Here is a 26831-nt window from a genome sequence, read left to right as displayed (position 1 = left end):
TTTGGCTTTTGTTGCCAATGCTTTTGGCGTTTTAGTCATGAAGTCCTTGCCTACACCTATGTCCTGAATGGTTTTGCCTAGATTTTCTTCTCGGGTTTTTATGGTGTTAGGTCTGATGTTTAAGTCTTTAATCCATCTGGAGTTAATTTTAGTGTAAGGTGTCAGGAAGGGGTCCTGTTTCTGCTTTCTGTACATGGCTAGCCAGTTTTCCCAACACTGTTTATTAAACAGGGAATCAATCCTTTCCCCATTGCTTGTTTTTATCCAAAGGATTATAAATCATTTTACTGTAAGGACACATGCACACAAATGTTCATTGCAGCACTGTCTACAATAGCAAAGACCTGGAACCAACCCAAATGCCCATCGATGATAGAGTGGACAGGGAAAGTGTGGTACATATACACCATGGAATATTACGCAGCCATCAAAAACGATGAGTTCATGTCCTTTGTAGGGACATGGATGAACCTGGAAACCATCATTCTGAGCAAACTGACACAAGAACAGAAAATCAAATACTGTATGTTCTCACTCATAGGCGGGTGTTGAACAATGAGAACACATGGACACGGGGAGGGGACCACCACAGACTGCGGTCCGTTAGGGGGATATGGAGGAGGGATGGGGGGTGGGGAGGTGGGGAGAGATAGCATGGGGAGAAATGACAGATATAGCTGAGGGGAAGGAAGGTAGCAAATCACACTGCCATGTGTGTACCTATGCAACAATCTTGCATGTTCTTCACATGTACCCGAAAACCTAAAATGCAATTAAAAAAAAAAAAGCAATATATTTCTCAGTTAAAAAAAAAATATTTTTGTTGACATGTAATAGGATTGTTATTTTAAATGAATTAATACATTATATTTTAAATGTCTTAATTTTAATCACTAATACACTAAATATCAATAGATACAGTCCACCTAAGTAAAGCCTCTTTAGGACTCTTCAGTAATTTTTAAGTCAGGACTGAGACCAAAATTTTTGGAAAGCATTGCATAAGGGCACAATTCAAGTATGCATTCATTGTCATGTTGTTTATAATAGTTTATTTGTTTTTAGTTTTTATTTGTTTTCGACAGAGTCTTGTGCTGTCACCCAGACTCTAGTGTAGTGCTATGATCTTGGCTCACCGCAACCTGTCCGTCTCAAATTCAAGCGATTCTCGTGCCTCAGCCTTCCGAGTAGCTGGGATTATGGGCACTTGCCACCACGCCTGGCTAATTTTCATATTTTTAGTAGAGATGGGGTTTTACCATGTTGACCAGGCTGGTCTTGAACTCTTTACCTCAAGTGATCTGCTTGCTTTGGCCTCCTAAAGTGCTGAGGTTACAGGCATGAGCCACTGTACCTGGCCTATTTATAATAGCTTAAACATTGTTATCAATGCTAATGTCCATCAATATGAACAGAAGATCAGTTCTATCAATATGGAATGGTAAGACAAATTGTGAGCTGTGTGTGTATATAAATATGTAATGTTTATACCATCATATTTATATTTTATTCTGACTGTATCTCTTTTTCAGACATTCCTTCATCATGTGTCAAATAAAATAGTTTTTTTTTTTTGAGAAGCTAAGCATATTTCTAAGTTAATAATAAGGTGCAGAATTTTCTTAATAATTAGATTTTAAGGCTGAATGTGATAGCTCACACCTGTAATTCCAGCACTTTGGGAGGCTGAGGCAGGTGGATCACTTGATGTCAGAAGCTGAAGACCAGCCTGGCCAACATGGTGAAAACCCATCTCTACTAAAAATACAAAAAATGGGCCAGGTGTGATGGCACTTGCCTGTAATCCCAGTTACTTGTGAGGCTGAGGCAGGAGAGTTGCTTCAAACCAGGAGTTGGAGGTTGCAGTGAGCCTAGATCGTGTCATTGCACTCCTTAGTGACAGAGCAAGACTCCATCTTAAAGAAAAAAAAAAATGAACTAGATTTTAGTGAGTTCACATTATTGCGTCTTTTGACCTTAATCTTGAAGGACAGAAATAAAAGTGGTGTTAACACACATTACTCTATTTGACTAGAATATAAGCAGCATATGTTAGACTCGGTATTCTAGAATGTAGAACATCTTCACTGTGTTCTTTCAGGAACACTGTACTGTTTTTTTGAAAAGGAGGAAGCACCGTTTTGTTACATCTTTGTGTATATACTTCCACTGTAGCAGCTTAAACAAATAGTTAACTTATTTTTCTCATCCAAAAATTAGAAGCTGGCTATTTGATGTAACAGAGTGGTGGCATTTATTCTCATGTTCTCTTGTGCTGAGAAAGTGGAAAATTGATAAAAAGTCTCTCATTAGAGATGCAGTGGTTTTTAAATTTTTTCCAGTAGTTATGTTTTATAAAGTCATTGTGAAAACGGAATTAGCCAATATTGCATCACTCTTTGCTCCTAGGAGAAATGCAGGAATCGGTTCCTGCAAGCCTCTGGTCACAACATACTTGTCAACTGATCAGTAGATAACCTTGTTATATTATGTGTTTCTGTATAAACATGCCTTATTTTATTTTTTTATTTTTGAGAGAGTCTTGCTTTGTCACCCAGGCCTGAGTATAATGGCATGATCTCAGCTTACTGCAACTTTCACCTCCCATGTTCAGCCTCCTGAGTAGCTGGAAGTCCAGGCATGATTCACCATGTCCAGCTAATTTTTGTATTTTTAGTAGAGATGGGGTTTCACCCTTTTGGCCAGGCTGGTCTCTAACTCCTGATCTCAGGTGATCTGCCTGCCTCGGCCTCCCAAAGTGCTGGGATTACAGGCATGAGCCACCGTGCCCGGCCAGTAGAAATGGGGTTTTGCTATGTTGGCCAGGCTAGTCTTGAACGCCTCACCTGAAGTGATCCACCTGCCTTGGCCTCCCAAAGTACTGGGATTAGAGGCATGAACCACTACGCCAGGCCACCTTATTTAGTATATATTGTTCATTGATTAACATTGAACTCAGGGTCAGCAGCACCGTAACTTACACCTTGGTGAAGCTTATCAAATTTTTTTTTTAAAAATTTTCTCTGTGAGGCATAATCACAACCTTCTTGTGCTTTGGGTCACGAGACAGCACTAGAGTACTGTGCTTAGGGGTCATATTATACAGTCAAATCAAGAAAAATGAGAAAAACAGGGCACTAAGTAGACTGCAAAAAGTCCACTCACAGAAAGAAGGCCGTGTCTCCTTGTTTGACTTCAGCTGGGGAGATACACATTGGGCAACACAAATTTTTTGCCTTTCTACTCCTGTCCACAACTGACTGCCAAAGTGCTGTAACTATTGATTTTGGGGTTACAGATAAATGTTAGTGAATAAGTGACTTTGCAAATATGGAATGTATGAATAATGAGAAATGAGTGTACCTGTTTATAAATCATTAGCCAGAACGGGGCCACATGGCTTGTTCTTACAGTGGCCAATGGTCATGGGGCATACATTTTTTAAGTTTGGATTTATCATGATTTATTCCCCTGGCTCTGGGAATCTCCTCTTCCTCAAATCAGGAGCTCTGTGTTTGCTACCTCAGCAAATCACAGTATTTCTTCATGGCAGGAAAGAGTGGGGTGGTTTTTGGGCAAACAATGGACAATGCCTGCCATGTTTCTAATCAAGTGCTTGGCATTTGGAGAGGGGTTAGTATATTTTTGTTGAGAGAATGAATCAGTGAGTGAATGGCAGTGTCAGTTTGTGAAAGAGTCTTTGATTTCTGTCATATCTTACTTGTTGAAGATTTCTTCATGTGTAAATTTTCAAACAAATAATGTTTTGATTGACTAACTCCAAAATCAAATAAAAGTTAACATAAAAGAATAAAGTTTTACTTTATCTGGGTGACCTTCAAGTTCAAGTAAGTCGAAGAAAATGATAAAATATGAAGCATCAGATGAAGTTGAGACGTCTACTCAGAAAAAGGCTGAGTAACCCAAGTTTCATACGGCAAAAGCTTTTCTTCTTTGTAATAATGGTTTCTTTCCTGAAATGATTGGTTTTTATATAGGGGAGATATTAAATCCAGAACTATCAGATTTTTGTATTTAGCATACAATACTGATTTTATTATTATTATTATTATTATTTTTTTTTTTAACATAAATTCTAGCTTTATTTTTTAAAAAGATTTTATAAGTCCATCAACTTCAAACACATACGGGTGAATTATTTATTCCTCTCTTCCATCAGATGAGGCTTATTGTCTCAAATCCTCTGAAAAATATAAGTAAAAAATCTTTTTCACAAATATATATTCCTTATATTACTCATCTTAGTTCTTTATATACTTTAACACAGCTGCTAGTGGTAGAACTGTGTTGTGCAGCTGCATATAGCTATAACTTTACAAGTCTGCTTTACTTTCACTAGCTCCCTGGTTCAGCTCCAAGGTCCAAATCTTATAAATGGTTAACTGGGTTGCCAGAAAAGCCCACTGAATGCATCCTGTAGTGCTCTGTGACAAGCAAGAGAAGAAGTATAGCCTCCAGCAAGGTCCTGTGGAGAGGCAGCTCTGACATGGTTTAAATACCCAAGTCTTCCTAGCATCTCAAGATCAGGAACTTGTGGTCCATATGTCTCTATCTGCAGTGGCTGGTATTCATACAGAGCTTCTTCAAGCTTGTGAATAGGTGCCAGTGAAATATGCTGACCCATTTTGATGCCTGTGGAAAACGTCACTGGTTTTATAGGTTTGGGTTTCTCAAGTTGCATTTCTACTTGGGTAGATCTGTCTTTATGCTGAGCCAAAAGCAGAGCAACAGGAAGATCAGAATTCTCCAGGTCATCTAAAAAAGCCTGCTTATTCTTTCTTTTTAGAATCTGCTGCAGTTGTTCTTCTTTTTGTATAAATAATCTTCTTTGTTCATTTTCCTGTCGTTCCACTTCTAAAGCTTCTTCCAGTTCTTCTTGTTCTCGAGTCAGCTTTAATTTATTTTTCTGAATAACATCTTTGTTTTCCTTTTGATATATCTCCATTTTCTTTTTTGTGTTATCCAAATCCACATTGTTGGTCAAGTTGAAAACAATTTCTTCCACTTCTTCCAGGAAGTCATTGTATTCTCTTAGACTAGGAAAGTCTTCTTCTCTTTTATTGTATATCTTTAGCACTTTTTTCCTGATCTCAACCTCTTTGTCAACAGTGGGATCTTCAAAGAGTTGTACCCTGAAGTTGCTCTTTCTAAGTGGAGTACCACACTCAGGACAGTTTCCAGCTCCTCTCACAAACAGTAAATCCACACAACTTTCACAGCTTCCCCACCAGCCTGGTCCGGCTGCCCACCTCTCCCTGCCCCCCACCTCGCTCCCCGGCCGGCGGCGGTGGGGGGCGGCGGAGGCCCTGATTTTATTATTTTAAGTTGTCAGCTTCTCATATGTTGTCAAAAACGAAGAAATACTTCATTTTATAACATCCGTTGTAGCTAATGCCAGTTAGAAATAAATTCAATTAATAAAGAATATTTAATTTAAATTATGTTTGAATAAAGTATATATTTATCTTTATCATTCTAAACATTGGAATAAACTATAATTCAAGTTGACATACCTGTCTGTCTGTCTCTCTATGCCTTGCCTTAGGCTAGACACAATATAAGTCTGTCAAATAGTAAATATTTCCTTTTATTAATGTTTATGTTTATTTTATCATGTAAGTAAATATATAAAACTGAAAAATGGAAAAAATAAAAAGGGGGAAATCATCTCAATTCATATCATTCAAGGAAAAAATTCAATATTTTGGTTTATTTCTTTTCAGTCTTTTTTTTATACATTGAAAAAACTTAATTTTACTAAGTATATGTAATATGAAAATTCCTTTCAACATTCTGGATAGCTTTTATTAGTATTATTAGAATAACTTTAGGGGTAAATACATCTATTCATTGTCTGTACAAGCAGAGCAATAAATGAAGCAGTGAGGGTTAAAGTACAGCTCTCTTAGTATTTTCCTCCTCATTGTACTTTCTGCATTTCATTCCTGAGAGCATGTTGGGCCTGATTAGAAATTTTATGGAAAATGAAATGTTCTTATACATTCTGACTCCCTTTGTGTTGTACTGTATTTTCTTCTCTTTTTTCTAGGCTTTTAAAATGTTGGTCACTGTTATCTCCCCTTTCTGTGCCTACTTTATGCAAAATTTCTATTCCTAAAATCTCAACTGAGTGGGGAAAAAGAAACAAAATTATCTGATTAAAGTAATTCATACTAAGTTGCAAATGGCTGGTAGTCATTGCCTTTTAGAGGGATGTCTAAACTTCATCTCAAGGTATTCAAACTGGCTGCTACAGATGTGTACTTAAAAAAAAACTAATAAAAAGATATTCTCAAACTCAGATGGATGTTTGATAAGAAAAATATCTGAGTGGTATTTTAGGGCCATGGGAGAGCCTTCTCTTGGGCGTACAACATGCTCACCGTCGGAGGACCAGCAGGCATCAAACCCTTGCTGGTCCTCCGACAGTGAGCATGTTGTATGCCCAAGAGAAGGCTCTCCCATGGCCCTAAAATACCACTAACTAACCCTTATTAACTCTCATTCAGTGGCTATCAGCAGATGACTGACCTCTTTATAAAAATTGATGAGAATTTATAATTAATTATAGTGCACTTGTCGGTGTGACATTTAGTTCCATGTCTCTTAAGGCCTCTTATTTTAAGGTCTCTTTACTTAGGAACTAGGACAGTATGATAGTCTTTCTTTATAAATTTAGAATATCGTTTTATTTTCCAAAAAGAGAATTAATTAGTTGAGATTTTTTTATTGCTTACTTCCAGGGAGACTTGAGGCAATTTATAGTTAAAAGTTAAACAAAATATGATATTTAATTATAAAATGAAAGAGCAAATATTTAAAGCAGGCAGAAGGAGAAGATGCTTTCAGGCCTCTCCAATGGGCAAATGACTCCAGTTAGTGAATTTAGCTTTTGATTTTCTTCAGTGAAGCTGAAGTAGAAGCATGGTGCTGATGTTTTGTTTTCTAATTGGAGGAAGTGTGGTAGATAATTTTTCTAGAGTGACAAAATGTTTTCTGAAACTGAACTCAAGGTGGTCATCTTTTGCCATTTTGAAGGCTTAGGTCATAGTATATTTATGAAAATATTGATCAAATATTCTAATACCTTATTTGAAATTTTACCCATGGTACTTATAAAATATGTGTTTGCGGTGATATTTGTACTAGCAATAGTTACATACTAAAAGGGTGTCTGATTTCAGTCTTTGGGAAAAATCAAATTTTTTCTTCTTCCTCACTTTTTGAAAAAATTATTTTAGATTTCAAGAAGACCTAGGGAAATTGAACAGATCTCTTAGATGATCTGAGTTATGTTACTAGAGCAGACTGGAAAGGTTGCCTATCTAGCAACAGGTGTTGTTACTAGAAAAAAAAATTCCTTTTCTGCAGTTTATCTTGGTCACAGCTTTTGGGTGTGTTCTACTTGAAAAAACAAGCCAAGTCTACTTTAGTACTGATTCTGAATTCACTTATTTCCAGTTCTTAGCTGTCAGAGTGACTTACAACATGCATTGTATAATCTTTTAAGTAAATACTGTTAATATGATGAGGAAAGTTTAAAACTGTGTTGTTTTAAAACACAAGGATCCTGGTGTTTTAATTTGCTCCTTAACTTGTTACAGACCTTACCTTGCATAAAACAATCAGAATGTTACGAGTGGTTGTTGTCTTTCAATATTATTGAAGATTTAACAGTCTTTTCAGATTTCATTTCTACAAATGCAACTTTCAAAAAGCATTTTTGCAAATTTGAAGTTAGAGCTTCTTGAATTAGACTGCTTTGAGGTCAGTTATTTTGATCATATTAAAAATAATAGAGACTTCAGTGAATGTAGATTGAGGTATCAGATACTTAGGATGCTAGTCAAAATTTGAAATTAGAGCCAAGTATTCTGGATACATGTGGGTTTCAGAAAGTGGTATTAATAAATTGTCTGTATACCTGGGTGGAGACGACTATATTTGGTAGATTTATTTTTTCTTTTTGCTTTTAGTAACCATGGAAGAGATATGTAAGAAACTCTTATGATGTGGCATAGAGATGGACAAAGTTATCCTGAGCAATTTGAGAATACACCCAGCAGCCTCTGTTTTAACTCTGCGCTAAATGCTTTGGTTGGCACTGTTAGGAGGCACTCAATAGAGATGATCTTATAGTTTGCCTTGCAGTCCTATGAGTAAGTCACTTATTCCCACTTTGCAGAGGAGGAAATTGGGTCCACGAGACATTACAAGAGTACACCCCTAGTGAGTACTGTACATTTTGAACTGTAAACAGCTAAAACATTTTCTTTCCTTGTTTCCAAGAATAGTCCCATCATTCTCTGCTGCTCAGTCTTTATTCATCAGAAAGTGTCTTTTCCTTCTTCGGAACTTGGGTCCTATATATTCTGTGTCACTTCTCAAAATATGGTAGTGTGTTATGGTTTATTCTGCAAGTGATCTGTGTTGAGCTGTCTTTTTTGAATGCAATCTACAGGAAGCAGTGACTGTGTTAACCTCTCTGCTGTCATCCACCTGGGGACTTTATGTGGTGATGCCCACCGTGGCTGGTCACCGAGTGTTTGTTGAATTCACATCTGGGGTTTGTGTTTATCAGATGGGACAGGCTCCACAAGGACATTAGCTTTAATTTAGGGGAAGTGCTTAAGTAGGTGGTCTGCCTCTCTGATTCTAGTTTGGGCTTATTTTGCCGTGTTTTTCCCAAAGTGCTAATACGGATTTAAAGTGCTTGTGTTTCTCCCAGGAAGGTATGGTGCCAGTGAAGTATAGATTAATTTTCCTTGAAATACTAGCCATTACATTTTAAAATATATTTTGTGTTCGAAATGTGAAATAAAATGAAATGGAACATAGAAAAAAGAATCCAAGGCTGGGTGCAGTGGCTCACACCTGTAATCTTAGCACATTGGGAGGCCAAGGTGGGAGGATTGAGGATTGCCTGAGCCTGGGAGGTCAAGGTTTCGGTGAGCTGTATTTGCACCACTGTGCTCCAGCCAGGGTGGCAGCACGAGACCCTGTCTCAAAAAATAAGAAAGAAAAATGAATCAAAATCCATTCTGTTTTCCTATGAGTCCGTACAATTTTGACCACATCTGCTGGTTTGTATTAATAGCCATTTGATAGGTGGATGGTGGGTGTAATCACTTTAATTTTTAAAAATTCTGAAATTTTCCTGAACATAACTAGGAAAAATATGCCAAGGATTATAAACATTCAAAGGCTTATAAAATTCTGAATTTGTACAATGGCTGAACTGGTTACTGTATTAATATTGTTTATCAGTACTAAAATATTTCAGATGATATCTAGAAACATCTTGAAAGTTTGTAATTAAAAATCTTAAAATAATAATAAAACTGTGATGATAATGAGTAATATTTACTGAGCACTTCTATGAACCAAGCATGATATTAAGTTTTTAGGTTTTATTTAAATCTCATTACACCCATCTAATGTTAGTATTATTATTTATTCTCATTTTAATTCAGTGGTTTAGGGAGCTTAAATTGCTTAGTATTACACAGCTGGTAAGTGATTCTATTAGGTTCCCTCTCCCTTTCTCTCTCTCTTCTCTCTCTATATAAAATAAACTCTCTCTCTCTCTCTACTTATATATATGTAGACATCTACACATATCTACATACATGTACATACATATGCACATATCTACACATATACATATATGTAGCCATCTACATTTATCTACATATATGGACATAGCTACATATATACATTTATGTAGATAGCTACGTACACGTGCATATCTACATATATGTATATACACATATATATGCACATATACGTATGTATAAATAATGCATGCACACTCGCACACATGTACATATGTGTATATAGGCGCACACGTATATATGCACATACATGCACACACAGGCATATATGCACACGCATGTGCACACACATATGTAGATATCTACATATATGCATATGCACACATATGAGTATATGATTATATACACATATATGTATTTATAGATGTGTATATAGATATACACATGTGTATATGTAGATATCTACATATATGTATACTCATACATATATGTAGAGAGAGAGTTTATTTTATATATATAATATATGAGTTCTCTTTCTATATATGAGTTTATTAACTGTTAACTCACATGATCACAAGGTCCCACAATAGGCCATCCGAAGGCTGAGGAGCAAGGAAGCCAGTCTGAGTTCCAAAACTGAAGACCTTGGAGTTTGATGTTTGAGGGCAGGAAGCATCCAGCATGGGACAAAGATGTAGGTCGGGAACCTAAGCCAGTCTAGCCTTTTCATATCTTCTGCCTGCTTTTATTCTAGCTGCATTAGCAACTGATTAAATTGTGCCCACCCAGATTGAGGGTGGGTCTGCCCTTCCCAGTCCTCTGACTCAAATGTTTATCTCCTTTGGCAACACCCTCACAGACACACCCAGGAACAGTACATGCATCCTTCAATCCAATCAAGTTGACACTCTGTATTCACCATCACAGAGACTCTTAGCATTTGTTTCTCTGTAAGACTATATCTTACTTCATTTATGAAGCTTAGTTTTGCTGGATACAAAATTCTTGGCTGATAATTGTTTGTTTAAGGAGCTAAAAATAGGACCCCAAACCCTTCTAGCTTGTACAGTTATGTTACAGGAGGGCTTCTTAGATCTCGCACAAGAAATAATTCAGAGTGAGTCCTTACAGTGAAAGCAAGTTTATTAGGAAAATAACAAAAAAATGGCTACTCCATAGACAGCAGCCCTCAGGGCTGCTGGTTGTCCATTTTTATCCTTATTTCTTGATAATAAACAAGGGGCGGATTATTTATGGCTGCCCTTTTTAGACTATATAGGGTAACTTCCTGATGTTGTCATGGCATTTGTAAACTGTCATGGCACTGGTGGGAGTGTAGTAGTGAGGATGACTAGAGGTCACTCTTGTCACTATCTTGGTTTTTGTGGGTTTTAGCCAGCTTCTCCACTGCAACCTGTTTTATCAGCAAGGTCTTTATGACCTGTATTTTGTGCTGACCTCCTGTCTCATCCTGTGGGTTAGAATGCCTTAACTGTCTGGGAGTGCAGCATATTAAATCTCAGCCTCGTTTTACCCAGCTCCTATTCAAGATGGAGTTGCTCTGGTTCACATGCCTCTGATAGTTTCTGCTCAGAGATGTGCTGTTACTCTGATAGGTTTTCTTTTATAGTTTACCTGATGCTTTTGCCTCACAGCTCTTAAGATTCTTTCCTTCATCTTGGCTTTGTATAACCTCTTGACTATCTGCCTAGGTGATGAGTTTCCCAGGTGTTCTTTGAGCTTCTTGTATTTGGATGTCTGGATCTCTAGTAAGGCCGGAGAAGTTTTCCTTGATTATTCCATCAAATAATATTTGCAGACTTTTAGGTTTCTTTTTTTTCTTGGGAACACCAATTATTCTTAGATTGGATGCTTAGCGTAGTCCCAAACTTCTTGGATGCTTTGCTCATTTTTTAAAATTCTTTTTTCTTTGATGAATTGGGTTAACTTCAAGCTCTAAAGTTCTTTCTTTTGCTTGTTTGATTCTATTGCTGAGACTTTCCAGTTCATTTTGCACTTCTAGGTGTTTCTTTGATTTCTAGAAGTTGTAATTGTTTTTATTTATGCTATCTCACTGAAGAATTTTCTTTTCATATTCTTTATCATGTTTTTTATTTCTTTAAGTTGGAGTTGACCTTTCTCTGGGGCCTCCTTGATTACCTTAATGATTAACCTGAATTCTTTTTCTGGCAATCAGGATATTTTGTCTTGGTTTGGATCCATTGCTGCTGAGCTAGTATGATCTTTTGGGGGTGTTAAGGAACCTTGTTTTGTCATATTACCAGAATTGTTTTTCTGGTCCCTTCTCATTTGGGTACCCTGTGTCAGAGGGGAGATCTGGGATTCAAAGGCTGCTGTTCAGATACTTTTGTTCCAAGGGGTTCCCTCTCTTCTCCTAGGGATGCAGCTTCCTGAGAGCCAAACTGTAGTGATGGTTTTTACTCTTCTGGGTCTAGTCACCCAGTGGAGCTACTGGGCTCTGCACTGATACTAGGGAGTGTCTGCTAAGAGTCCTGTGATCTAATGGAACTAGCAGGGGCGTGAAGTAGACTCTACTAGGGTCCTTGGTTGTATTTTTGTTTAATGTGCTAGTTTTGTTTTGGTCGGCCTTGAGCAGGAGGTGGTGCTTTTGAGAACACATCTGCAGTGGTCCTATAGGGAGGAAAGCAAATTTGCCCAGGGTCACCTGGTTACATATTCAGGTTTCTCAGTTGGTGGGCGGGGCCATAGAGCTCCCAAGAGATTATGGCCTTTGTCTTTGGCAACTAGGATTGGTGAAGAAAAACCACCAGATGGGGGCAAGGATAGGTGTGTCTGAGCTCAGATTCTCCTTGGTCAGGGCTTGGGCTGCTGTTGGGGATGGGGGTGTGGTTCTCAGTTCAATGGAGTTAGGTTCCCAGGGGGATTATGGCTGCTTCTGCTGGCTCACACAGGTCGAGAGGGAAGTGGTGGGGGAAAGCTGGCAGTCACAGGCTTCATCCCGCTCCCATGCAACCCATAGTCCTAAAGGCTGGTCTCATCATTCCCACTATGCCCCCACAACAGCACAGAGTCTGTTTCCAGGCACCTGGTGACTGCGGCTGAGAACTTGCGCCAGACCACCAGCCTCCCTGCTGAGCAAGGGCACTCACATTTTTTCAGAGCCTTAGGGATCCTGCAGTGGTGATACAGTTCCTTCAAATAGTATGTGGATTCTCTCAGTTTACCTGGATGTTGCTGTGTTCTTGGATCAAAAGTTGACAGTGTGAGTCTCTGCACGTTGCTCTGTCTGTCCCATCGGGAGCTGCAAGCTAGTCCTGCCTCTTCTCTGCCATCTTCTGTCAGACCAAAGGATGTTGGTTTTTGTGTGAGTGAAGGTTTTGTGTAAATGAAGATTCAAAAGGATGTTCATCAATGTGAAAATCAAAATCTTACGGGATTGTGCATAATGGAGTTAGCAGAACATACTGATGTCCATATGTTGACTTAATGTTTTCTTTCTTCAGCTGTGTAGTATGTTTCCTGCTCAATTCGTAATGCGGAATAATTTTTTTTCCCACAGGAAGGAAAAGCTGATGCGATGCTCTCAATGCCGCGTCGCCAAATACTGTAGTTCTAAGTGTCAGGTAAGACTTTGCAGCTATACATGTAAGTGAAGCTTTCAAATTCTTTACTCTTAAATTCGTCACTCATTATACCTGTTGGCCTATGTCTATTTCTTTACAACCTTTGACTTATTTTTACTTGTCATTGACCTGCTAAGTCATACAGGTTGCCAGGGATGTTAAAATGTTAAAACCAATGTTAAACATATATGGTTAAAAATTGTGTGTGTGTGTATAGTCTATTATGCGAAAGTAAATGTCTGTTCCTCCCTACCTTACTGCCTCCTGACTTCAATTCTCATTTCCACAATCACTGTTAAGTTTCTCATCTGTCCTTGCAGTATTTGCTTGTGCAAACATATTTGTATATTTATATCCTATATTTAAAAAAACAAATATAGGTTAATCTGGCACAGATTCTTATGTACTTTGATTTTGTTTTTCATTTAACAATAAATTTAGAGCAACATTTTGTATCCCATATGTTTCATTATATGAATTGACCATAATAATAATTTCTCCATTAATGAATGCTTAACATTTTTCTAATATTTGGTATTGCCAGTAATGCACCTAACATCCTATTTTGTACACTTCTGCAAATTAATAGTAGGGTAGATTCTTAATGTATTGATTGTTGAAAGGATATATGCTTTTTGAATTTTTAAAGATAATGCCAAATTTTCTGCTAAGAGTTTGAGCTAATTTACGAGTACTGTTGTTAACATGTTTGAAATTCTTGAAAGGATGTATAATTAACATTCAACGTGACCTTTTCCTGTAACCTTATGATAAATCATTTAATAAGAAATGTAATTATGCACTAATGAGTCACATCTTATTAAAAAGTCTTGATTAGAGGTTTTGTGTCTGTGTGTCTTGCCTCCTCCTCGCCGCCCTCCATTCACCCTCTGCGTTTCTTGTTTTTTTGTATATGCACACAGATACCCAAAGTTGCTGCTTTTAAATTTAGGACATGCTTGTCTCAGGGATTTTCTTCTCTCTCATTTTTTCCTTTGAAAGTAATTTCTTGAGACTACAGAAAAAGTGGTTTTAATGTAAATCCAATGAAAAATATCTGGGGTTCCAGGTTCTCATGCTAATTCTGACATTTGCTCGTTAAATTATCTCAGAGAAAACACAGACTGTCTGGGCCTCAGTTTCTGAATCTGTGCTAATAGTAAGAGTCTTTATTAGGCATCCACTGTGTGCCAGGCACTGTATTACTCCATTTGGTTTTACAAGAGTCTTGTGAGAATTAGGTACTATTATGATGTTTATTTTATTAATAAGGAAAATGAGGAGAGAGAGGCAGTCAGCTTGCCAACTAGTAGGCTCTGAGGTTTCGGAAATGAAACCCAGATATTCAGACTTCTAACTGCGCTTTTAAACCTAAATTTTGTTCTTGCTCTAACATTCTGATTAGGTTTAGTTTTCCAATATATGTTATATTATTATTTTGCTTCTTGGCTTTTGGATTTTTGTGGAGACAGCTTTGCTTTGTCTCTTGGACTGGAGTGTAGTGGTGTTACCAAGTTCACTGCAGCCTTGAAATCCTGGCTTCACGCAATCTCCCTGCCTCTGCTTCCTGAGCATCTGGGATCATAGGTACATACCATCACACTCAGCTAATTAAAAACTTTTTTTTAATGGAGTTGAGTTCTCACTATTTGCCCAGGCTGGTGTTAAACTGAGCTCTAGCGATCCTCCTGCTTTGGCTTCCCAAAGTGCGGGTTTTACAGGTATTAGCCACTGTGCCCAGCCAGTATAATACTTTCTAATTAAAATAGGATAGGAAATTTTTAAACACTTGTATTATTTCCACATCTTTTAAACAAAAATTTTGTCAAAGCTAGAAAGATCCCTGATTTATGTAAGAATGTTACCAACAACAATAACTAAAAGCAAAAAGTGGAACATTAATACTGCTTTTAATATAGTATTAGTTCCAGAAAGATTGTTTTATGGCATGTTCTAGGTGTTTTGTTCACGTGAAACTGAGCTATTTGTTTCTAGGAACTTCAGGTTAAACAGAAAACATAGAGAAGTGACAGATTATCATATTATTTGACAAATCTAGGCAAACTTGCTTTCTAATCTCAATGACCTAAACAGTTTATTAATAAAACATTTAATAAGCAGTTTACTTAATAGAACATTTTATTTTTCCCTGTTTTGCAGTGATTTTTCCTCTAGTACAACTCTATCCTTTTGTAGTACAATCAAGAAAAAAGCTATTATCTGATTAGAATGAGTAGCAGGAGTTTGGTGGGTAGGTATGTCATTTTGATTCATTGTCATGCATGTGTTTTTACAACATATATTAGCTGTTCACTGTAGCATCGATAATAATGTCACTGTCAGATATACTGTGGAAGGTAATGGGAAAACAGCCAGTAGGATGAGGATATGTGTAACAGCTAGAGTATGTGCTTGTATGTGTGTGGATGGGGAGTTAAAGGTTGGCCAGAACATATGCATTTAAACTGCTGTGTTTATCTCAACCTTAAAATATAGCATTGAACATTGTAATTATTGTGGATATCCACAAAGCTGTGCAAAATTAAGTGACAGACTGAACTATGAACAGTAATGAACAGAATGCAAAAGCTCTTGGAATGGAAATTGATATAGAGGATGTAAATCTGTAGTATAAAATCCATAATATGTATACCCCAGGGGGACATGATTTTGGTTCACTAGCTTAGCATTTGATGCGTGGGACCATGCCATCCAGTTGTCTGAGAGAGGCTATTGGGGTATCGCAGGGCGTAACATGTCTCTTGTACCCACAGGATGATGTGTCAGTGCCACTGGTACTCTCATTTCTTTCCTTTTTTTTTATTTTATTTTATATTTTATTTTATTTTATTTTTTTTGGAGACAGAGTCTTTCTCTGTCTCCCAGGTTGGAGTACAGTGGTGCAATCTCAAGCTCACTGCAACCTCCACCTCGCGGATTCAAGCAATTCTCATGCCTCAGCCTCCCAAATAGCTGGGACTACAGGTGCGCGCCACCATACCCAACTATTTTTTTTGATATTTTAGTATAGACGGGATTTCACCACATTTCCCAGGCTGGTCTCGAACTCCTGAGCTCAGCGAATCCACCCGCCTTGGCCTCCCAAAGTGCTGGGATTACAGGCATGAGCCACAGCACCTGGCACACATTCCATTTTTAAACATAAGTAATACAAGGATCTGTTTTTATTATAAAAATTAACACCATATAAAGTCATATAGAGTAAAACATAAAAGTCTTTTTCCAGCTTCCTTCCCCCACTGCTACTTCTGTTTTTCAGAGATAATCCATTTGTGTCTATTTTATGGATGGAGAATATACACCAAACTATTGGTCTATACATCATATGTAGTGCACACATCTACATATATATTTACCTCTGTGTACAGTACTGTTTCTATTACTGGTCAAAATGTTTTTGTCGTCAGTGGCTTTATATTCCTGCCTATACCTTATTATGAGGTGGCTATCATATAATTTAATAGAAGGAGGTCCAGTTTTTTTTTTTTCTTTATTGGCATAAATAGAACCTCACACATGATTATCAGATTGAAGAGGAAGAGCAGGCTACATTTTTTTTTTTTTTAATAAAAAGGCATTTTCAAAATAAAAGAAGGAAACAATAGTGATAGCAGATAAGGCAATTTCAAGTAATTCATCAAGTATTAATTTACCTTTTCAGGATTTAATTCGATTTATAATATATACATTTCTAATTGAATGAATTAATTGCTGAGCAAAATAATAAGTTAGGCACTACATCAAATTGTAATTTATATACTTTTTAAAAGCACTCTATTAGCAGATACAAATTCTATTTTGTATTTATAATCATAGACCTCTTTAAAAATATGAATCATGTTTTTGGGTTTACATTTTATGCTTAGTTGTAGAATGATTTGATTCAGTTTTGATGGGCAGAAAATTAATTCCACTTTAGTAAGCACTAAACAGAGTGATTTAATAAGTTGGTTTCTAGACTAGCGTACCCAAAGCAGTGATAATGAAGGAAGTCAAGTTTTGTTTATTTTATAAATGTTCTGTACCAGGCCTCAGACTGATAGACGATGAATGGAATGTACTGTAGATAAGTCAGCTTTGTATCTAACTGTAAACACAAAGGGAATGCTACATAAAGTTTAAAATGATTTGGCTGTATTTAAGTTTTTGACCTCCACAAGTGTCTGGAGGCTGGAAGTTTTCCTTTTCTCACTTTACCTTTGCCTGCTGAGTGATCTTATCTACTCCCATGACTTCAAGTGGCATCTGTATATTAATCATTCTCAAGACGCCATCTCCAGCCTCCTTCCTCCTGATTTCCATTTGGCTGTTCCACAGGTGTCTCTGGTGTAACGTATCTAAATCAGAGTACATTCTTTCCCCAGACCCACTTCCATTCATGTTTTCCAGTTCAGTGAACAGTCTCTGCAGTCGACCAGCAGTCTGAGTTGCCAGGTTTCATCTCTGTTTCTCATCCTTTCTTGGCCACACATCATTTAATCATTGTGTCCTGCTGATTTTACCACCTAAAGATCTGAATTGGTTACCTGCTTGCCAGCTTCTCTAGTATTACCTGTTACCATGATCTCTTTTCTGGATTAGCTGCATTGTTACTATGATTCTTTCCAACTTCGAAATTATTTTCTACACAGGAGTTAGAGTGATTATTATACTCTAAGTTCTGGGGGTTGGTATAAGTAGCAGGCAGTGAGCAAGTAAATAAGATCATGACTTTGATAAAACTTCTCTTATAGGGTAGAGAGATAGTGACCTATGACCACGATTATATGATTGAATGTGATTGGAGTGAGCACAAACTCACCTGTGAGTAGGTGGATACAGAAGGGTTTCCTGTAAAAGTGACATTTAACCTGAAATCTAGAATGAATGTAGCTGTTTCTGCTTTTCTTTTGATTAGTGTTAGCATGGTATATCTTTCTCCATCCATCTTCATTTAATCTATTTATACTTAAAATGGGATTCTTGTGGATGACATATGGTTGGATTTTGTGTCTTGATCCACTGTGACCATCCCTGTCTTCTGATTGATGCATTTAGATCATTGACATTCAAAGTGATTATTGATATAGTTGGGTTAATATTTATCATATTTGTTTTCTATTTCTTGCCCTGTTCTTTGTTCTGATTGTTGTCTTTCGCTAGTTTTCTGCCTTTCGTGGTTTTAACTGAGTATTTTGTGTGATTTTATTTATCTTTATTAGCATATCATATATATGTATACCTTTTTAGTGATTGTCCCAGAGATTGCAGTATGCATTTACTGTGAACCCAAGTTGACTCTCAAATGACACTTTACTGCTTTATATGTAGAGTTAGAATGACAATATACTTTTTATTCCTGCTTCCTCTCTTTGAAAAGATTTTTTTTAGAAATGGGATCTCTCTCTGTCTCCCAGGCTGGAGTGCAGTGGCATGAACACTCCTCACGGCAGCCTTGACCTCCTTGGCTCAAGTGATCCCCGTTCCTCAGCACTGACCCCACCCCCGTCACCACCTCCAACCTCCAAATAGCTGGGACTACTAGTCGTGCACCACCTGGCTACTTCTTGTATGTTGTGTAGAGATGGGATTTCTGTATGTTGCCTGGGCTGGTCTCAAACTTCTAAGCTCCGGCAGTCTACCTTGGCTCGCCCTCCCAAAGTGCTGAAATTAGAGGCCTGAGTCACTGCACCTGGGCCCTGCTCCCTTCTTATGTCATTTACTTAGCTTATACATAAGCATACATAATTAAATACATTGATGCTATTAGTAGTCTTTTGAACAAACGACTGTTAGGTCAATAAGAATAAAAAAAAGGAAGTTTTTGTTTTATCTTTACCCATCCTTCTTTGATTCTTGTTCTTTATTTAGATCTGAGTTTCTAACCTTTATCATTTTTCTTTTCTCTACCGAATTCTTTCCTTTTTTTTTTTTTTTTTAAGACGGAGTTTCACTCTTGTTACCCAGGCTGGAGTGCAGTGGTGCGATCTCGGCTCACCGCAACCTCCGCCTCCTGGGTTCAGGCAATTCTCCTGCCTCAGCCTCCTGAGTAGCTGGGACTACGCACCACCATGCCCAGCTAATTTTTTGTATTTTTAGTAGAGACGGGGTTTCACCATGTTGACCAGGGTGGTCTTGATCTCTTGACCTTGTGATCCACCCACCTCGGCCTCCCAAAGTGCTGGGATGACAGGCTTGAGCCACCGCGCCCTGCCACAGAATTTCTTTTAATATTTCGTGGGGGCAGATCTGCTGCCAATAAATTTCCTCAATTTTTGTTTTCCTGAAAAAGTCCTTATTTTTCCTTCACTTTTGCAGGGTAATTTCACAGGATACAGAATTCCATTAGTAGGTTTTTTTTTTTTTTCTCTTAGTACTTTATTTCATTTCACTCTCTTGTACATGGTTTTTGAAAAGTTGGCTATGATTCTTTGTTCCTCTGTATGTATGGTGTTTACTTTAGTCTGTTTTGTGCTGTTATAATAACTGACACTGGGTAATTTGTAAAAAGACAAAAGTTTATTCTTGTTTTTTCAAATTTAATTTGTTTTCAGCATTTATTTTAGATTCTGGGGGTACATGTGCGGGTTTTTTACAGAGGCATCCTATGTGATGCTGAGGTTTGGAGTGTGATTGAACTTGTCACCCAAGAAGTGATCATAGTACTCAGAAGGTAGTTTTTCAGCCCTGTACCTCTCTGTCCTCCCCGTTCCTTTTCTTCTCCAATGTCTCTTATTCCTGTATCTGTATACTTTGTAGCCAATTTTAGCTCCCACTTACGATAACATACTGTAATTGATTTTCTGTTTCTGTACTACTTTGCTTAGGATAATGGCCTCCAGCTGCATCCATGTTGTTGCAAAATACATGATTTTTTCTTTTTCCCCTGAGTTGGAGTCTCTCTTTGTCACCCAGGCTGGGTTGCTGTGGCACGATCTTGGCTCACTACAACCTCTGCCTGCTGGGCTCAAGTGATTCTCTTGCCTCAGCCTCCTGAATAGCTGGGATTATGGGTGCCCACCACCATGCCTGGCTAATTTTTGTATTTTTAGTAGAGACAGGGTTTTACCATGTTGGCCAGGCTGGTCTTGAATTCCTGACCTCAGGCGATCTACCTGCCTCAGCCTCCCAAAGTGCTTGAATTACAGGTGTGAGCCACTGTGCAAGGCCCATGGACATGATTTTATTCTTTTTCATGGCTTCAGAGTATTTCATGGTATATGTATGTATGTATGTATGTATGTATGTGTGTGTGTATATATATACACACACACACACACACACACACACACACACACACACACACCACATTTTCTTTATTTAGCCACCTAGATTGATTCCCTGTCTTTGCTATTGTGAACAGTGCAGGGATAGACATAGGGTGCATGTGTCTTTTTGGTAGAATGACTTATCTTCCTTTGGGTATATACCCAGTAATGGAATTGCTGGGTCAAATGGTAGTTCAACTCTTAGTTCTTAGCCGGGCGTGGTGGCTCACGCCTGTAATCCCAGCACTTTGGGAGGCCGAGGCAGGTGGATCACAAGGTCAGGAGTTTGAGACCAGCCTGGCCAAAATGTTGAAACCCCGTCTTTACTAAAAATACAAAAATTAGCTGGGTGCGGTGGCACGTGCCTATAATCCCAGCTACTCAGGAGGCTGAGGCAGGAGAATCGCTTGAAACTGGGAGGTGGAGGTTGTAGTGAGCCAGGATCGTGTCATTGCACTCCAGCCTGGGTGACCGAGTGAGACTCTGTCCCAAAAACAAACAAACAACAACAACTCTTAGTTCTTTGGGAAATCTCCAAACTGTTCTCCACAGTGGCTACACTAATTTACATTCCCATCAGCAGTGTATAAATGAATAACAGAAATTTATTGACTCACAGTTCTGGAGGCTTGTAAGTTCAACATTATGATGGCAGCATGTAGTGAGGGCCTTCTTGCTGTGACATCACATGGTGGAAGGCTTCACAAGTGGAAGGGTAGAGAGACGAGGGCATCAAATAATAGTTAATCCTGTCCTTGAGGACAGAGCCCTTGTGGCCTAATAGCCTCTTAAAAGCTTCATCTCTTAATACTGATATAATGGTAATTAAATTTCAACATGAGTTTTGGAGGATACAGACCTTCAAATCATTTCACACACCTTTCAAGTATTTTGAGCTTTTCAGAAAATGACATGTTACTGAAACCATTTCAATATCTGTGAACACCTAAAACAGACATGCTTATCTTTAGCTATAAAAATCTGGCTTCTCTCAGTATTTTTTTTTTTTTTTTTGAGACAGAGTTTCGCTCTTGTTACCCAGGCTGGAGTGCAATGGCGCGATCTCGGCTCACCGCAACCTCTGCCTCCTGGGTTCAGGCAATTCTCCTGCCTCAGCCTCCTGAGTAGCTGGAATTACAGGCACGCGCCACCATGCCCAGCTAATTTTTTTGTATTTTTAGTAGAGACAGGGTTTCACCATGTTGACCAGGATGGTCTCGATCTCTTGACCTCGTGATCCACCCGCCTCGGCCTCCCAAAGTGCTGGGATTACAGGCTTGAGCCACTGCGCCCGGCCATTCTCTCAGTATTTTTTTAAAAAAATTCTTTGATTTTTTTGTAGTTTGAAAATGGCATGCCTAAGTACAGATTTTTGGACTTTTATTCTGCTTGGTGTTCTCTGAACTTCCTGGATCTGTGGTTTGGTGCCTGGTATTAATCTGGGAGAACTTCTCAGTCATTATTACTTCAAGTATTTCTTACGTTCCATTCTCTCTTTATCCTTCTTGTGACATATCCATTGCACATATCTTACACCTTTTTGTAATCATTCCACAGTACTTGGATATTCTGCTTTTTTTTTTTTTTAATGAAGTCTTCTTTCTCTTTGCTTCTTAATGTTGATGGTTACTATATTGAGATATTTTCAGGTCAGAGATTCTTCTCTTTGACCATGTCCCGTCTATCTGTAAGACATCAAAGGCATTCTTTATTTTTGTTGGTGTTTTTGATCTAGCAGCTCTTTTTGGTTCTTAGAATTTCTGTTTCTATGCTTATATCTCCTGTCTATTCTTTTATGCTGTCTCCTTTTCCATTAGAATCTTTAGCATATTAATTATAGTTTTTAAAAATTTCTAGTCTGATAATTCCAACATCCTTGCCATATCTCACTCTGGTACTAATGCTTGCTCTGTCTCTTTAAACTATGTATTTTGCCCTTCAGTATGTGACATGGTTTGATTGTGTCCCCACCCAAATGTCATTTTGAATTGTAGTTCCCGTAATCCCCATGTGTCGTGGTAGGTGGGGGCAGTATCTCCCATTCTGTTTTCCTGATAGTGAGTTAGTTCTCACGAGATCTGGTAGTTTTATAAGGGGCCTTCCCCCTTTGCTGGGCACCACTTCTTCCTGCTGCCATATGAAGAAGGACATGCTTGCTTCCCCTTTCACTGTGATTGTAAGTTTCCTCCACAGCCATGTCGAACTGTGAGTCAATTAAACCTCTTCCCTTTATAAATTACCCATTCTTGAGTATTCTTTTCATAGCAGCATGAAAATGTACTAATATGGTATGTCTTATAATTTTTTCTTTACAGCTAGACATGATGTAAAAGAAACTACTGTAAATTGGCCTTTATAGTGTGGTGATAAGATGTAAGAGGAGAGGGACTATTTTATAGTTCTCTGATTAGGTCTCAGGTTTTTGGTGAGCCATTGTCCCTTGACTGTGGCATTCACAGGTGCTTCTCAGTTTAGGATTGCCTAGTTTGAATAATATCAGGGGATCTTGGGACATAAAGGTGGTCTCTGTTTGCCTGGTACCTGGCCCTGGGATGATTAAGGCAGAAGAATATTGCCTCCTATGGTGTCAGGGCCAGACAGAGGAAGTATGGCTCTGGATCATTACTTTTGGGCCACTATTGTTATTATTGTCTCATATTACAGGTTCCTCATTTAACAGGAGACCGTAATTCCCATTTTCCTAAGAAATAATCATTTATTCTGTTTTTTTTTTTTTTTATTCTTGTCAACTTTATGCCCTAAGACCATTTTCATGTCATGTTCCTTCTTTATATTCAGCTCTATTCATCTAATTTGATTAAGACTTGTGAGAAGATGCTCTTGCTCTACATTTGATACAGCATTCTGTAAGCTTTTAAAGTGATGTCTGATGTCTACCACTAATCTCTAGTGTGCTCTAAAGAGATTTTTTGCAAGATCTTAATCAATACCTGTCAGTCAGCTGTAGCTGTTAGACGGCCTTCTTAGCCTTCCGGTTTTCTTTTCCAAGATTCCAGCGTTTCAGATCTGCGTGCATCTGACAGTCTGTAATTCAATACTGGACTACATTTCAGGGATCGAGGAGGAGGTGTTGTTTGCTATCAAGCAGACTGGATGTGAGTGGAAAACCCGAGTACCTTTTCTTTCCTGTGAGTTGCATGGCAGCTCAACTATCCTACGTTTTGCCCGTAGGAAACCTCTGTAGATGATTGTTTGTGAGTGGACTGAGTCACGAATGTGTAGGAAAAAAAACATTGTGATATTTCACATAGAATATGTTTAGTTAATGGTGGTTATGTGAAACTTGAGTAAGTGGGCTCAAAAAATTCTTTTTCTTTTTTATATTTCTAAAGACAGCTTCTTCATCCTTAATGACCAAATATCTGAGAAAAACAGTGTTGCAAATTTTCAATGATTGTAAGCCTAACCCAAGCAGGTTTTAAATCTGTTGACATAATTTAGATATTTGTTAGGAATGGGTATTACAGAATCATAGAATTTTATCATTGGAAGAGTGCCTTACAGATCTTTGAATCTAGTCTTCTTATAGCATAAATACCTGGCGAGCTTATGTCATGAATTAGATGTATGTTACCCAGTTTAGGTTCAATACAGGATGACCCTTCTTACACTCTATACCATACAATAATGAGCTGCCCTAAAATGGATATCCACTCAAACCAAAACTCAATGTTTAACAGCATTTAAATGGATTCTTGAGTGAGCAATGGTAACTTTGTATCTAAAAAGGAGAGGGAAATATTATAGTGCAAATGTTATTTTGTGTAAGAAAAAAGAAATAAATTGATTTTCATTTATTAGTGTAACATCAATCCACTCTTTTCATAATCAAGTAATCAAGACCATGTCTTACTGGTCAAAGGAAGAATTGCGAGAGTCTGCTTTTATTTCTTCTTTTGGATGGCATTAATTTCAAATAATGATAATATATAGTAAATTTTATCTTCTTAATGGTACTGGTTTTAGAATAAATCATAAAATATGTATTGAACACCTGTTTTATGGAAGGTGTACCTAATTGGTACTACACTCATTTAAGAAGAACAGACGTGAATATAGCTAAGAGGGGAAGTCGAGACTAGAGTGAGCCGTGATCACACCATTGCAATACAGTCTGTGTGACAGAGTGAGGCCCATATCTCAGGGGTGAAAAAAAACTGTGTAACTGGGAGTGATCCTCCCATCTTAGCCTCTGGTTTAGCTGGGAATACAGGTGCATGTTGTCATGTCGGGCTAATTAAATAAAAATTTTTTTCTAGAGACGGGATTTCCCTATGTTGCTTAGGCTGGAACATTTTAAAATTTATTTCTTTATACATTTAATTTTTAAAAAATAGATTATGAATATTTCTGTGTAAACAATATGCACATTAAGATTTTGATATTCTTCACCAAATACCTGTCAGAAAGATCAGAACAACTTACAGTTCTACCAACAAGGCTAGAAAATGCCCATTTCCACAAATCCTAGATGCTTCTAAATCCTGTCAGTTTTATTCATCTTTGCTGAATTAATGGGATGCCTATGTTATCTAGTTTCTGTTATTATTTCTTTGAGCACTGGTATGGTTTGTATTACTTGTCTATTGGTTTTTCTTTTTTAGTCATGAATTTCCTATTCATGTCTTTTCCTTTATTTATATTTTTTGAAATACTCAAAAGTTATTTGTTTTTTTGTTATTTGTTATTTTGTTTACTGGAGACATTTAACATTGTGTCTATATATATTTTAGATTTTTAAAAATGGTTTATTACCTTTAAATCTTGTTTCTGGTTTTCTTATCCCTGATGTGCAAAAATTCCTTATTATGTAAGTTAATCGATATATATCTTTTCCTTTATTGTTTTTACATTTTATGTTTTGTTTAGAAACACTTTTTCCACCTTAATGTTATGAAATATCTATTTCAATAGAGCAGTATTTCAGTGACAATTATAGTATTGTATTTTGTTTCATCTATTTAATATGCATAATGACCTCCTTTGTAATTTAGTTTAGCTCACTGGTTTTTTATCTTTAGCTACACATGAATGTCCTTGTCAACTTTATCTGCTTTTGTGCTGCTATAACAGAGTCGGACAGACTGGGTAATTTGTAAATAATAGGAGTTTGTTTGGCTAGTGTTTCTGGAGGCCAGGAAGTCCAAGATTGAAGGATTACATCTCATAAGGGCCCTCTTGCTGCGTCATAACATGGCGGAAGGCATCATGTGACGGGAGAGCGCTCCTAAGAGAGGGCCGGACTCGCTTTTATAACAGACCCACTGTTGGCAGTATTAACATTAATCCGTTCATGAGTGCTGTGCTGCTGAAAGACCCTGCCTCTTAACATGTTGCATTGGGGAATAAGTTTCCAGCTCATGAACTTTGAGGTACACATTTAAACCGTAGCAGTCCTGCAGTGAGACACTTGATTCTGTCTCACAGGTACTGTTAGAATCCCTAGGATGGGTCTTAGGCTATGTATTTAAAAATATATCCTTTTGTATGTGTGTGACATGTATAACTGTGTAGCATTGTTCTAGATCTGGGCTTTTCAGCTCTTTTCAGACCCAACTCCCCATTTTTATGAGAAATATGTTTATTGCCCTTTTTACTATTTTGAAATGCAATTACACAGGTAATGCAATATACCTAGTTATATATTTTCAAAATATTAATATAATGCTGTTATTGGAATATAAGGAAAAAGAAGATTAAAAGCTATGATAAAATATATGTGTTTTAGTACATAAATGCTGTGGTATGATTAGACTAGAAGACATCATTAGTCACGTATTTGCACCTATACATAGGGTCACTGTGAGAAGAGAAGTACAAATGCAGGTCAGAAGGCATGTTGTATTGGTAACTCAGATTCTCTGAATGGTGTTGCCTTCAATGATATGACTTTAATTTAGATAACGTTCTTAAAATACAGCCTTCCCTTGATTTACCTATAGTATTCAGTGCTGTTAGGATTATGTAAAAACAAGTTCTTTGTTTTTAAATGTAAAAGGAGATTTTTCTACACTCAGATAATTATAAACAAGTTTTCCGCCTTCATAGAATTTGGTAGGACACTTAAAAGTTGCATTGGATTTGGATAATTTTTCATTCTGTAGAACTGTGCTACATAGAATATCTGACTTCTCTGGTTCCTGCTCATTAAGTGCTTGTAATATTTCATAAACATTGTGGCAAATAAAAATACCCCCATAAATTTCTCCAACAACCCTGAAGATAGGCGTTATTCCCATTGAGAACTACTGGTGTGGTTAATTAGTTTATGTTGTGAACTGTTATAAATACTATAAAATACATTATGGATATATGTGGATTCTGAAGTTGTTTTTTGAGTCATGGGTGCACTCAAAGAATTG

The 26831-nt window shown here is 37.5% G+C and overlaps 1 protein-coding gene and 1 pseudogene across 3 annotated transcripts in view; one reads left to right on the top strand and one right to left on the bottom strand.

Moving 5' to 3' along the window:
- The window catches only part of SMYD3 (SET and MYND domain containing 3), a 755279-nt gene that overhangs the window by 122723 nt on the left and 605725 nt on the right, over positions 1-26831 (top strand). For all 3 annotated transcript variants that reach the window (XR_012513694.1, XM_074385664.1, XM_039464247.2), the window contains exon 2: positions 13117-13180. Coding sequence is in view for 2 of the 3 variants with exons in the window: in XM_074385664.1 (XP_074241765.1) it covers positions 13117-13180 (64 nt within the window). In the remaining variant the exon portion in view is untranslated. The remainder of the gene's footprint in view (positions 1-13116; positions 13181-26831) is intronic.
- LOC141581122 (CDK-activating kinase assembly factor MAT1 pseudogene) lies at positions 4059-6486 on the bottom strand (annotated as a pseudogene).

This window comes from Saimiri boliviensis, chromosome 14, assembly GCF_048565385.1.
Source record: "Saimiri boliviensis isolate mSaiBol1 chromosome 14, mSaiBol1.pri, whole genome shotgun sequence".
In the NCBI taxonomy this organism is placed as follows: Eukaryota; Metazoa; Chordata; class Mammalia; order Primates; family Cebidae; genus Saimiri; species Saimiri boliviensis.
The sequence above is the reverse complement of the archived record's forward strand: the minus strand, read 5'-3'. Positions and strand labels throughout refer to the sequence as shown.